Source organism: Trichogramma pretiosum, unplaced genomic scaffold, assembly GCF_000599845.2.
Source record: "Trichogramma pretiosum strain Unisexual culture from Peru unplaced genomic scaffold, Tpre_2.0 scaffold6, whole genome shotgun sequence".
Lineage (NCBI taxonomy): Eukaryota > Metazoa > Arthropoda > Insecta > Hymenoptera > Trichogrammatidae > Trichogramma > Trichogramma pretiosum.
This window is the reverse complement of record NW_019641678.1, coordinates 3,204,581-3,216,669: the sequence shown is the minus strand read 5'-3', so window position 1 is coordinate 3,216,669 and position 12,089 is coordinate 3,204,581. Positions and strand designations below refer to the sequence as shown.

At 32.5% G+C, this 12,089-nt stretch overlaps 4 protein-coding genes across 4 annotated transcripts; 2 read left to right on the top strand and 2 right to left on the bottom strand.

Moving 5' to 3' along the window:
* Nucleotides 1-2,565: 2,565 nt before the first annotated feature.
* On the top strand, nt 2,566-4,662 carry LOC106648274 (LETM1 domain-containing protein 1). Its single transcript, XM_014365029.2, has 3 exons — nt 2,566-4,044; nt 4,117-4,266; nt 4,342-4,662. The coding sequence occupies exons 1-3, from the start codon at nt 3,244-3,246 to the stop codon at nt 4,531-4,533; spliced, it is 1,143 nt and encodes a 380-aa protein (XP_014220515.1). The 5' UTR covers nt 2,566-3,243; the 3' UTR covers nt 4,534-4,662.
* Nucleotides 4,663-4,698: 36 nt separating this feature from the next.
* Nucleotides 4,699-8,622, bottom strand: LOC106648192 (zinc finger CCCH domain-containing protein 3). Its single transcript, XM_014364883.2, has 7 exons — nt 8,320-8,622; nt 6,666-7,977; nt 6,485-6,582; nt 6,246-6,402; nt 6,019-6,177; nt 5,744-5,939; nt 4,699-5,338 (listed from the first exon to the last, which is right to left on the bottom strand). Exons 1-7 carry the CDS (start codon nt 8,354-8,356, stop codon nt 4,910-4,912), a joined length of 2,388 nt encoding a protein of 795 aa, XP_014220369.1. The 5' UTR covers nt 8,357-8,622; the 3' UTR covers nt 4,699-4,909.
* A 267-nt stretch (nt 8,623-8,889) lies between these two features.
* LOC106648193 (60S ribosomal protein L14) lies at nt 8,890-10,190 on the top strand. Its single transcript, XM_014364885.2, has 4 exons — nt 8,890-8,988; nt 9,451-9,552; nt 9,757-9,951; nt 10,033-10,190. The coding sequence occupies exons 1-4, from the start codon at nt 8,986-8,988 to the stop codon at nt 10,171-10,173; spliced, it is 441 nt and encodes a 146-aa protein (XP_014220371.1). The 5' UTR covers nt 8,890-8,985; the 3' UTR covers nt 10,174-10,190.
* Nucleotides 10,191-10,799: 609 nt separating this feature from the next.
* Nucleotides 10,800-12,089, bottom strand: LOC106648269 (60S ribosomal protein L35a-like). The gene is made up of 4 exons (XM_014365022.1): nt 12,019-12,089; nt 11,317-11,561; nt 11,082-11,240; nt 10,800-10,857 (listed from the first exon to the last, which is right to left on the bottom strand). Exons 2-4 carry the CDS (start codon nt 11,557-11,559, stop codon nt 10,834-10,836), a joined length of 426 nt encoding a protein of 141 aa, XP_014220508.1. The 5' UTR covers nt 11,560-11,561; nt 12,019-12,089; the 3' UTR covers nt 10,800-10,833.

Here is a 12,089-nt window from a genome sequence, read left to right as displayed (position 1 = left end):
TTGCGATGGTGTATGTTAGATTTCGATAAAAAAATCACTGTGGTACTGGTACACGTTCAAACAGTCATTTTTTTTCAGTAATTTTTAGGGTCACGCTCAAATACTACTGGTAACTCAACATTGACTCAAATCTTATCTTAATTTATATGGATTTAAAGAGGACAAAATTTCCAAGAAATTAAAAAAAAAAGCGTGTCGATACGATAAATCTAGCCCAAGATAGAAGCATTTGAAAATCGAAAAAATTTCGATGAATTTTTTTGTTGCGATAATTTTGTTGCCGAGTGTACAAAGTGCAACTTGACAGTCGCCGCGCGATATATGTTCCATCATATTCGAGCTCACTGATGTAAATAAAAAGAAAAAAAAACATTCGAGCATAATTAAAAGGTTTTGGGAGATACGATTATACGTGACTCATATCTCGCCATGAGGCCGCAAAATAGACGAACGATATGTATTGTATAAATATACGTGCGGTTTTGAAAATTCCTTCATCTCACACTCGAGTGTCAATAACTTTCTATACGTCCATCGAGAGTTCCGCACGAATACAATTGTTACTTCGCTCGAGGACTTGTGTTCTAAACCGATTCTCTTTGTACCTTCTTGTGTATAACTGTTGGATATCTGTAATAGTCTATACAGGCACCTTGCCACTGTGTAGGCTGAAAAAGTTTCCGGACTTTACACAAGCGCGCAGGCTCACACATACACACAATACAATGAATGTATAAATGAAGGATCTCAATTCACGATAATCACGAGCAGTTACTCTGTATATGACGTACATGTGTACGTATCTTCCGTGTAATAGCTTCGAGAAATATGAGAAACGAAAGCATCAAATATAACTAAAACTTTGGTCTCTTGCTGTGGCAGCTGCTGCTTCTTTCTTTCTCTCTCTCTCACTCTCACTCTCAAATTGGGATCGAAACAAGAATGCACCGCATACCAAGAGAGCCTGAACCCCTCCTAAAATCTCCTCAAATGTGATTAAAGTTATCCACGAGTGATTCTGTAAACTTAAAGAAAAATAAAAGTAACATCAAAAATAATATTTAGACAGTTTTTTGAATTGATTATAAATTGAATAAATAGTTGATTTTTAAGTCTGTCCCGAATAATTCAGGTATTTATTAGTAGATTATTCAAATAGTAAATTTTACGGTTTTTTATAAATTTAGTTATTTAGAATATATTAAGTATAATTAAAGCAATAATATCTTTAATTATATTTATTTTTCCCCACATTCGATGATGTAAATTTACATGCCTAAGGTTGGAAAAGGAACATTGTATACGTTAAAGTTAGTTTTGAACTAATAAAATTTTATGTCTAAAAAGATATAATTATTTTTTTTAAATACATACAATTTGTGGACAAATCACACAATACTTTTTCTTTGGCAAAGAAATCTCATTTCTCCTGAAAATTTTAATTGATTGTGTGCGCATTAAAAAAAACGAGTTCAGTTCAGCTGAGAGAAAAAATGTGTTCATGCGCACTTGTTAACGCGTACGAAGGAGCAAGTAATACGTTTTTGTTATGTGCATACGTATTTTTTTAAAGTCCTTGCCTTTCAATAGCGATAGTATCGATAAAATTTTTCTGGTAATTTTTTCATTTTGGTAAATTTAATTACTAGACCTGAACAGACCTGTGGCATGTGTCGCGCAATTATGTGTCTCTATTATTCAAAGAATCCTGTTTGATGTGATTTTTTTAAACAATCCATGAATTCGACATCAAGCGTTAAAATGATAAGTCAAACTATCAACATCGACTGTGACTTTTACCATCTATACTGAGAAAAAATTCTACTGAATCGATGAAAACTTCGTTGGTTCAACAAAACCCACATAATATTCTTTATCAAATATTTGGTTGAAACAATGAAGTTAGTCATGGAATCAAAAAAAAACTTTTGTAAAATTGTTCAAATATTTGATTGAATCAATATTTTTAATTAATCCTCTTTTAGTATTATTAGATTAGATAGTAAAAAAAAGGAAAACTTGAGATGTTGGATGTTCGGCCCTCTTTTCATTCTGATCCGCCTTTTTTTAAATACTCGTGAATTGTTGCACGTCACTTAATTAATTTATTTATTAATTTTAATAAGATAGAGAAATATTTTGCCTGAAATCTTGGCATATACTCAGTTGTGCACAATCGAGCACAATACGTTTAATTGCGACCGTATGATGAAATAGATTATATATTAACGAGTAAACGTGTTTTTGATATTTTGTTGATTGTTTATGACACATTCGATTATTTACTTCATCGACGTTCGCAACCGAGTGAAACCACGAGACCAAGTGCAACCGCACGTACATAGGTGCGCTATTATCCGTTCAGTAGATACACCGACGAAGCGTCTCCGTGTTTATTTACTGTCGAGCGCGAGTCTCGCATTTCGCGTGGTGTGCGGTGTTTGTCTACTACTATTTAAATCGGAGTCGAGCAGACGACACGCTCGCAGCAGCCGTCGCGCGAACTGCAAAGTGTCGTAAACGCGTCGCGCTGCATATGTGCTGCGGCCGCGACTGCATGCGGGCCAGAGGGAGGGAGATGTGCGCGAGCACATGGCACGCCTGGCGTCTGGCGCTCGCGTAACATATATAGACAGACAAATACTGGGTATAGAAGTGCAATTTCATATTGTATATCTGCGCGATGTCGAGAGTAAACATCCGAATGTTTTTAATGACATGTGCCTCGCCAGACATTGTTGTCTACCAATAGCGAGGCGCATCGCAATTCGGGCACGAGCTATTTATTGCCAGCTCGGAGCAAAAACACGACGCAACCCGCCAGCAAGTAGACCAAGTGCACGAATCGACGCATACGGGTTAGTGGCTGGCGATACCTCGTTCTGATACACTTACTCGGAGACAGCCTTACGCTTCAAGCGTCTTCTGCTAGGCCTCCCGTAGTGCTTTTTTTTGCGAGTCTTCTGGCCATTGAGTCAACAAGTTTCAAGCTTCGTGATTTCGACGAGGACATTTCTAAAGCTTCGTTTTTTCCTGCCCCGGTGCCGTTGTGATCGATCAAATTATTAAGAATAATCATTTGGTGAGAAATAAGTGCATAGCATTATGACATAACCTCTTGGGACGAAATTAAATTAGAAAGTTTAAGCCTGTAAGCAGAAAAGACAGTGACATTTTTAATAGTGCGCTGCAAGTGAATCTCGTCGTTCTTAGTAAACTTGAATCTCAAAAAAATTGCGTGACATGTTAAGAGTAGCAGCTAGAGTTTTATGCCAAAGAAGCAGCCCTTCGACGTCCTTGTCAAGCTGCGCGCTGTCAGTTATTCATCGACGTTATACCGAGAATGACAACAAAACCGATAATTTGTCGATTGCGAATAGCAGTGACAGACGAAAAAATACCGACAATGTATCGGAAGGCAGCAAAGTCAAGTCGCCGTCTCGCGTAACAGTGATGAAGAAATACTGGATCTTCCGTTATGTAGATTATGTGAAAAATTACGAGCAGGTGATGGAAAAAAATTTCCCGACCACCATGCACGTTTACAGAGTATTTAGCGTTGGTACCAAAGTCTTTTATCAGGATCTCAAACGATTTTTAAAAGTGAGCAAAAAGATTCGCAAGCAAGGCATCGATACGCTTTCGACAGACGAATTACAGCTTGCCTTTACAATGCCCAAGGATTTGATTAGGATATCTCCTGTGCTTCTCATTTCTGCTATACCGTTTACCTTTTATATTATTTTTCCACTAGCTTTGTACTTTCCACATGTTGTACTGACCTCGCATTATTGGTCGATTCAGGATAAACTGAATTTTATGTTAAAAGAGCACAAGCAGCGACTGAAACACAACAAGCCTCTATTCCGTTGTTTTCAAAGTCAAATAAACAAAATTAAAGATCAAAAGTTGCAGGAATCTGTTGGAAATATTGTTGCTTGTCTTGGAAGTGGAACTCATCCAACAGTAGAAGATATACTTCAATGCAAATCATTATTTTCTGGACTTCCATACTCGTTAAAACATATAAAAAGAAAGCATGTTGTGAGTTCTCTTTGTTTTTTAAATATGAATTATCTATTATACATAATAGTAATGATTGAATTAATTTTACAGAAAGAATTATTAAAAGTTCATGGTATGAGCACATACACTTTGAGAAAAAGGAAGAAACTTTTAGAAAGAGGATTATTAATAAAAAGAATGGATGCAGCTATTCAACGAGAAGGAGGACCTTCTATGTTATCATATGATGCTATTCGCTGGGTAATTCACTGAACTTTATTATTTAAAATTATTCACCGTTTAAAATGCAATATTGATTTAAAAATTATCTTTCAGGCACTGTCTTTTCGAGGGTTAAATCCGGTTAATATGTCATTAGACAGTATGCAATCCTGGCTAGATCAGTGGTTATTAATATCGTCAAAAGTTGATGCAGACAGTATTTCATTACTTTTACATTGCCCAATTTTACTTGCTTACAATCATGAGACCAATTGGACTCTTTTATATCACAGTCAACAAAAGTAATAGATTTTTTTTTAAATTATCCTATAGTTCAGTTTTCATGAACATATGTACAAAAATTCATCAAGTCATACCCTGTGGAAGCATTGTGATAAAAAAATAACAGTGTATATATTTGAATAAAAAATTGTTTATTTCTGAAAACGATTTCTTTTTTTTTTGTACATATATTTTTATATACATTGAAATTTATAAATTTATTGCATATTTTTTTTTCTTTTTGCAAAAAACCCATCTAAAATATACTCTAAGTACTAAAAATAGACAATGAAAAAATATCACAGTTGTAAAGCAAAATTAATAGAATATTAAGTTGCCAAAGTAATTTTACCATGATGCTAAAAATCACTATAAAACAAGGAGCACAATTCACTAAATGTCAATCAATAGGTATATAAGAAGGAAGATCACCAATAGGTGGTCTTTGCGCTCTTTCGCTTGAGGTATTTACATCAGAATCAGGTGACAAATCTTCTGCGTCGTTTAATTTAGATTGATCAATTGTTGAATTTTCACTATCAGCATCTGCACTCATTGTTGCTAAGTGTGCATCCTTTATGATTTGTACTTGTTTCATAATTTTATTTTTTTTCTCTTCCAAGTCTTCACTAGCTTCTTCATAATAGCGTTTTTTTGACTCGCTCTCGAGAGCGTTTACATTGTTAGATTTAATAGGAGTTTTACATTTTTTCCGCGCAACTTTTTTAGACCCGGAAACTTTTGATTTGTGAGGATATGGACACTTACCTTTAGTACAGCTTCCGCTCTTATCAAACTCTGGGCATAAGAACTCATGACGCTTCTGGCACTGTATGAGAAAAGAATTTATGTTTGGATTATTGGCAAAAAGTTGAAACTTGGACTTTTTTCACTTGGACACAAAATATCTAGGATTAACCTTGCACGGATAGTTTAAAAACATAACAAGTATATTATTCACAAATCATTGAAGTATGAATGTTACAAACATTATGTGTACACGTGGAATTTAATTATTAATCCTTTAAAAGTGAATTTAAAAGTTTTCAAATGCATTATTTAATTCAATAATACTGATGAGAAAACTATCACAATAAACTGATTTTTAATTTCAACAAAATTGAATTTAATATGGAGCTTTAATTTGTTAAATGTAGTAATGCAAAGTGGATTATTGTTTATTTCAGAAGAAAAAAGCATAATACTTGTAAAAAACCAAATTATCTTTTCTTACCTCATTACCCAGTGAACAAAATCCTTGTAAAAAATCAACACATATGGCACTTTTGGATGATTGTTTAACATGTGAATATGGACATGAATCTCTATTGCAGCAACCTTCTAGGAAGAATCTGCATGTAGGCATTTTTTCAGGACCAACATCATGTGAAAGTAAACAGTCACTTTTTAAACATTTTCCTTGAAGAAAACTATATAATACAATTATTTTAATAATATTATCTCATAAGCAACTAAATATTTAAGACTAAGAGTTACATTAATAATTACTTTTGACAAACTGCAACTTGTTTTTTATTATGCACCTTAGTACATGAACCTGTTACTTGTTTCTTGCAATATCCAAACCTTTGAAAAAATAAGCAAGGCTGATTGTTTTTGCGCATTTTATTTCGCAAAATCAGAAGGCTTCTTTGTTTGACCTTGTTACTAAAAAAAATTACATTTTTGATTTATTATTATCATTATTATTATAGATAGGAGTTTTTATGACTTACCTTGCATAATTTTTACTGATTTTATTTGGAGAAATAAAGCTGGATGACACATTCAATTTGACTGGAGAAGCTTTCATTTTTTTTGCATTAGAATCTAATTTTAATAATTTTTTGCCATTTTTAGCTATATAATACTGTCCAGTTAAGCTACGTTTTCCTGAATTTAATGAGATTATTTTCATACACTGTTCATTGAAATAATAATTTTTTTTAAATAAGAGGATATGATTTTAACTTACGTTTAGGTGTACAGACAGATGAATTGCTACGTACTAATTTATTCCTACTTTTTTTGTACATGACTCCATCAATTGAAACCAATCCATGCAAATTGCTCCTAAATAAAATTGAATAAAATTGCAGTTGAGTTTAATTCAAATTACTAAATAATGTAACATTTTGTAATGTAATTTTACTTACAAGTTTCTTTTCATGTTAATGCTCTTAGGAAATGGAGTAATTTTTTTAATATAACTTTTGTTAACACTTGGATGAACTTTTTCTGAAACCAGAGTTATCGAAGAAGTTCTAGGTTTCTTTTTGATTCTCACTATTTTTTGCTTTGATAGAGTTATAAAACTAGAATTAGCACTTTTTTCTACTGATGCATTGTTTTTAATAATTTTTGTTTTAGATTTAACTATATAACTTGAAGAATCGGATAATTTTGGTTCTACAACCAAAGATGGACTTGAAGTTGGAATTTTTTCAGTTGTGTCAGCTTCAGATGAAGTTATATTTTCTTCAGATTTGATTTCTTCTTTGGGTGTAGATGAAACTTCAGGAACACTTGTACTATTTTCAGGCTTATTAGATGGTAACATTGTTAACAGTTTTAATTGAATTTCTTTTGAAATATTTTTAGAGACTTCTTGTTGATTTGGATAACCACCAGTATTTTGTAATACTTTTGGATTTATATGAATAGGAGTCTTCACTTGAACATGTGGGTTAACATGAATTGTAGCTTTTCTTTGGGTATAATAAGGATTAACATAAACTTTATTACTTGTTGGTTGAGTCAATGCTATCTGAGATGTAGAGCTACTGGCCAAATGACTATTAGAATTCAATATCTGTTGATGTATGTTTTGAACAAGATTATTTGTAGATGTGTATGGCACCTGATGATAAACTTGATTATTAGCAATATGTCCACTTGGAACAATGACTTGTTGAGGTATTTGATTTGACATTAATAACTGTTGAGCCATAAGATTTGCAGAAGATTGTTGTTGTTGTTGTTGTTGAATATGATGCAACATTTGATTATTAATTACTTGTCCAGTACTTGAGTGTATCATCTGTGGAGTCATATATGCACTCATTGGATGCCCATTCGGAATATAATAATTTGGCATGTAACCATTAGCTGCTGCACTATTCATTAGGAGCATGTTTCGATATGTATTCTGCATAACTAGATTATTAGCAACTGTTGTATTTAATGTATCATTAATATTGTAGCCAGTAGAAAGGAACCCATTGGGATAGTAAGTATTTGGTATTAAACCAGTATGCATATAATTAGAAGAATTCTGACCATTCTGAACAAACCCTGTCACATGACCATTGATACTATATGCATTGGGATTTATTCCATAAGGATTATAGTTACCATTATTATATAAATGAGTATTTATATTAGAAACATTAATTTGTGGATTAGATACTGGTACTGATGCTTTCAAGGCTGATCTTTCTTGCATTTGCTGATGTTTTGCCAATAAATCTGTAAAAAGAAGTTATCAATAATTTTTTTAATACTTTTCATAATAATTTTTATTTTTAAAAACTGGTCTGGAAGTTATTAATGAGATATTGGAGATTTAGAATAGTATAAACAAAACAGACAAATGTTTATGTCTGCTATTAAAATTGTAAAAAATGAATGTTTCAAATTATTCAAAACTATTACAAAAACAGGGTAAAAACTGAACGTTTATGCCAAAATTTACGATAAAAATTTTCAAGGAAATTCTTTAGGTTAATTTCTAGTACTGCAAGGACGGAACAGTAAATAGGCATGGATAAAGCATAGTGGTGACGAGGGGGTAAAATTGATAAATCTTACGGTCTAATTGCGACATCCCTGGATTATTGGGATCCATTATTTTCGTGTTTTGGATATCACGGTCAATAAAAGCTATAACAGAATATTGATAGAATTCAAGGATATCTCGTAAAAGTATACATTTACATGTACGTCAAATGTTCATGTAACGTTAAATAATACAACTTTTAATAATAGAACATATTTTCTAGAACAAACGATGCAATATAAAAATCTATGTAACAGAGAGAAGCTCTTCAGCTCTGCTTTAAAGTGCGCAATATCGGAAATAACGTGCTGAATTTAATGTAGGCTACGCAGAATTCATCGTTCGCCTTTCGTACGAAGTTAGCATAAGCTCATAAAGTGTGATCGCATTTTTTATGAGCGGTACACGAGAGTCACAAATCTATCACCTGTTAACTTGATGTTTAAATACTGAAAAAATGCTGTCTACAGTCGATTTGATATTGAATTTGAACAAATTTTTGAACTTATACTTCTTATCCTTATCTTCTTTTTAATCGATGAAAAAAATGTCAGAGAAATACTTTTTTCTGGTCACAAGTGTGTCATAAAACCTGACGTTCCGTATATTTGGTCCTCGAACGATCCCACCAAGCCAGATGTATTTTTGACCACGCGAACTCACTAGTTCTTTTTTAACGGTGATCGCAAAAGCCGAAAATGGTGAGTTTTACACTTCTGCTTTTTAATAGTAATTATGCATTGTAATTAATTGATGTAATGTGTAAAACTTTTCTATGATAAATTAGTTCTAATTGATTTTCTACTGGGTTATTAAAAAGTCAAGTCGAAGTCATTTTCACTTGGAAATTTTTTTGTTTATTCAAAGCTAACCTCTTTAATTGAATATCTAATGTCAATGTTTATTTATAAATGAACTTAAACTGTATTAAATTTATTCTTTCTCAGTTGATCCAAAAACTTTTAATTCATCATCTTTATGTATCATTGGATTCATTATATTTTCTGTATTTGAACTTTAGTTTACCACATTTTAAAGTACCACATGTAGTACTTCATTACGTTTAATAGTATCTTGATGAACACAATATAGTTGTCACTGTAATAAAATGTTGGACTGAAAATTATTCTAATTTTAATGATTATTTATTTTTGTCTTAACAGCCTTTCGAAAGGTTTGTACAAAGTGGCAGAGTTGCCTACGTGAGCCATGGCCCTCACAAAAACAAGCTTGTGGCCATTGTTGATGTCATCGACCAGAACAGAGTGAGTTGAAGTTTGTTATAATGTTTTTTATAATTGATAGTAAATTATCATAGTAATTAACTCAAAACAGTATTATGATGATCCTAATTTTTTGATAGGAATTGCCGGCTGATATTTAATGAAGCCATTTTTTTTCTGAAATTCAGTTTTAGAATTTATAGTTTTCTTTTTTTCCTGCATGAATTAAATGAATTTTTTTTATAGGTTTTGGTTGATGGACCAGCATCCAAAATTCCAAGGGGTCAGATGAGTTTATCTAATTTACATCTTACGAAATTCCGCCTGAAGTTCCCATTTACTGGATCTACCAGAGTTGTAAGAAAAGCTTGGGCTGCTGAAAAAATCGATGAACAGTGGAAAGCTACTGTGTGGGCCCAAAAAGTAGCTGCTAAAGAAAAGGTTTGTTGAATATTTAAATCTTTAGGATTACAGTTCTTGAGTTGACGTATCAATACCTAATTTTTGCATTGATAATTTCAGCGAGCTGCCCTTAGTGATTACGATCGCTTCAAATTGAGGAGAGCCAAACGCGTAAGGAATGCAATTCGTACAGAAGCCTTCTACAGATTGAAGAAAGCTGCCAAAAAAGCAAAAGCAAACAAAGCAGCAGCCAAGAAGTAATTGTTTTTTAAAAAATTTTGAATAAAAAACTCGTTTTCAATTCATATATGTTCGTTTCTTTTTAATCCCTGATTTACAAACATAATTTCATGAATTTTGATTATAAGCTCATCTAAATCATTTTCATCCGAACAAAGTAAAAAAATAATTATAAACCAGTGACTCTAACAATGGTAATCTGAGAAGGTGCTTCATAAGACTTGCTTTCATTATTTTCTTATGTGAAAGCTAAGCTAAAATTTAATGTAGAGACTGTAGCTATTGAATTCTTACAAAAAAAGAATAAAATATTCTGTAGCTAAAATTTTCGGTATTGATTGTAGGAGCTAAGTTTTAAGTATTGAAACCAAGTAGTTTTTTCATTGCATTATATATATCATTAAATTATTATTAAAACACTGTTGATATTCACAGTGATTCCTGATATATTTTTTAAAATTTTGTATACTAGTCTACTACTGCAAGAATTTAGGCTCATGACCTAATAAAAATGAGTTGAAAGCAATAACATCAATACAGCATAATAACAGCAATAACAGCCATGTTTTTTTTGAGTAAGTATGATAAAATAAATTTTTTACTTTTTTTCATGGAATAGGATTCACTTATAAATAAAACAAATATTGTTAAATTTTAAAATTTTTATTTTAAAGTAATAACTTAAACTCGGCTTGGGTACAGCATCTGCAACAAGAAAATAAGAAATGTCATGTTATAATTCATAGTGAAAAACTTGAAATAGTATCATAAAAATTTATGAAAAAATATTAAGAAATAGTTTTCAATTTCATGTTGTTACAAATCAAAATAAACAAAAATAAAATAAAAATTGAAACATTACTTTTTGCATATTCTATGCAACAATAGACCGGTTTAAAACAGTATTAATAAACATAAAATGAACTTACGATTCTGATGCGGTGTCCCATGGCCTTGGCTGGCAAATTCGTCTTGAATTTGGCTCGCACTGAACCACTTGTACCATGTGGGCGGGTGATTTTACCCCAGATAGCCCTCACCTTAGTTTTTTTGGAGGTCTTGCCGGGAACTGACGTCCTGTTCTTGGCCTATAATTAATGATATAACTGTTAAAGTTTTGCTTCATAAAAGTAGACTAAATAAAGGAATGCAAGATTTACAAACCTTGTACACGTATACGCATTTTTTGCCAACATAGAACTCGGAGTCGGTCTTGGCACGAGCTCCTTCGATCTTCAGCAGAGCGGTATTCTCGTGCTGATTTCTGAGACCACGTTTGTAACCGGTAAAGATGGCTTTGGCGTAAAGACGTCCATGCCTCTTCATAGGCCTCCGCTGAAGTTTAACTTCAGCGGCAGCCTCCTTGGGCTGCTTGGCAACCTTAGGCTTGTCAACTTTGTCGGCCATTGCTAAAAAATATCAACAAATTATTAGTCTTCTAGAATAATACCAACTAAGTTGTATCAGCAGCAATGTGTACTAGTGAAAGGTTAGACACATGTGTGTACTGAAGAGTTGTAGGTTAGAAAGTACAATGCAATCGCAGAATTAACATGTGCTAAAATCATCGCTGTTTTACAGTCGATTATTAACAATTGTGAGCTTAAAAAACAGCAAGTATCACGATATCACGAATTTTCACACATTATTCACTCTTATAAACGAACAAGTAGCATGGAAAGTTCCGAACCACATGAGCTAGTGGATTAAAATCTAACAATATCTTATACCAACAAACGGAAATTAGAGATGATTTAAGCACAAATTTCATGAATAACGCATAATTGGTAGATTTTCAAAAATATTTAACGCCGATACCACTAATAATAGTTTTATTTTAAATTAAAAAACACGAGGAACACTAACCGTATCTCGGGTGAAACACGTAAAGAAGAAAGAATTTTACTCGTCGTGACTCGCTAGCGGCGTTCTTTGCA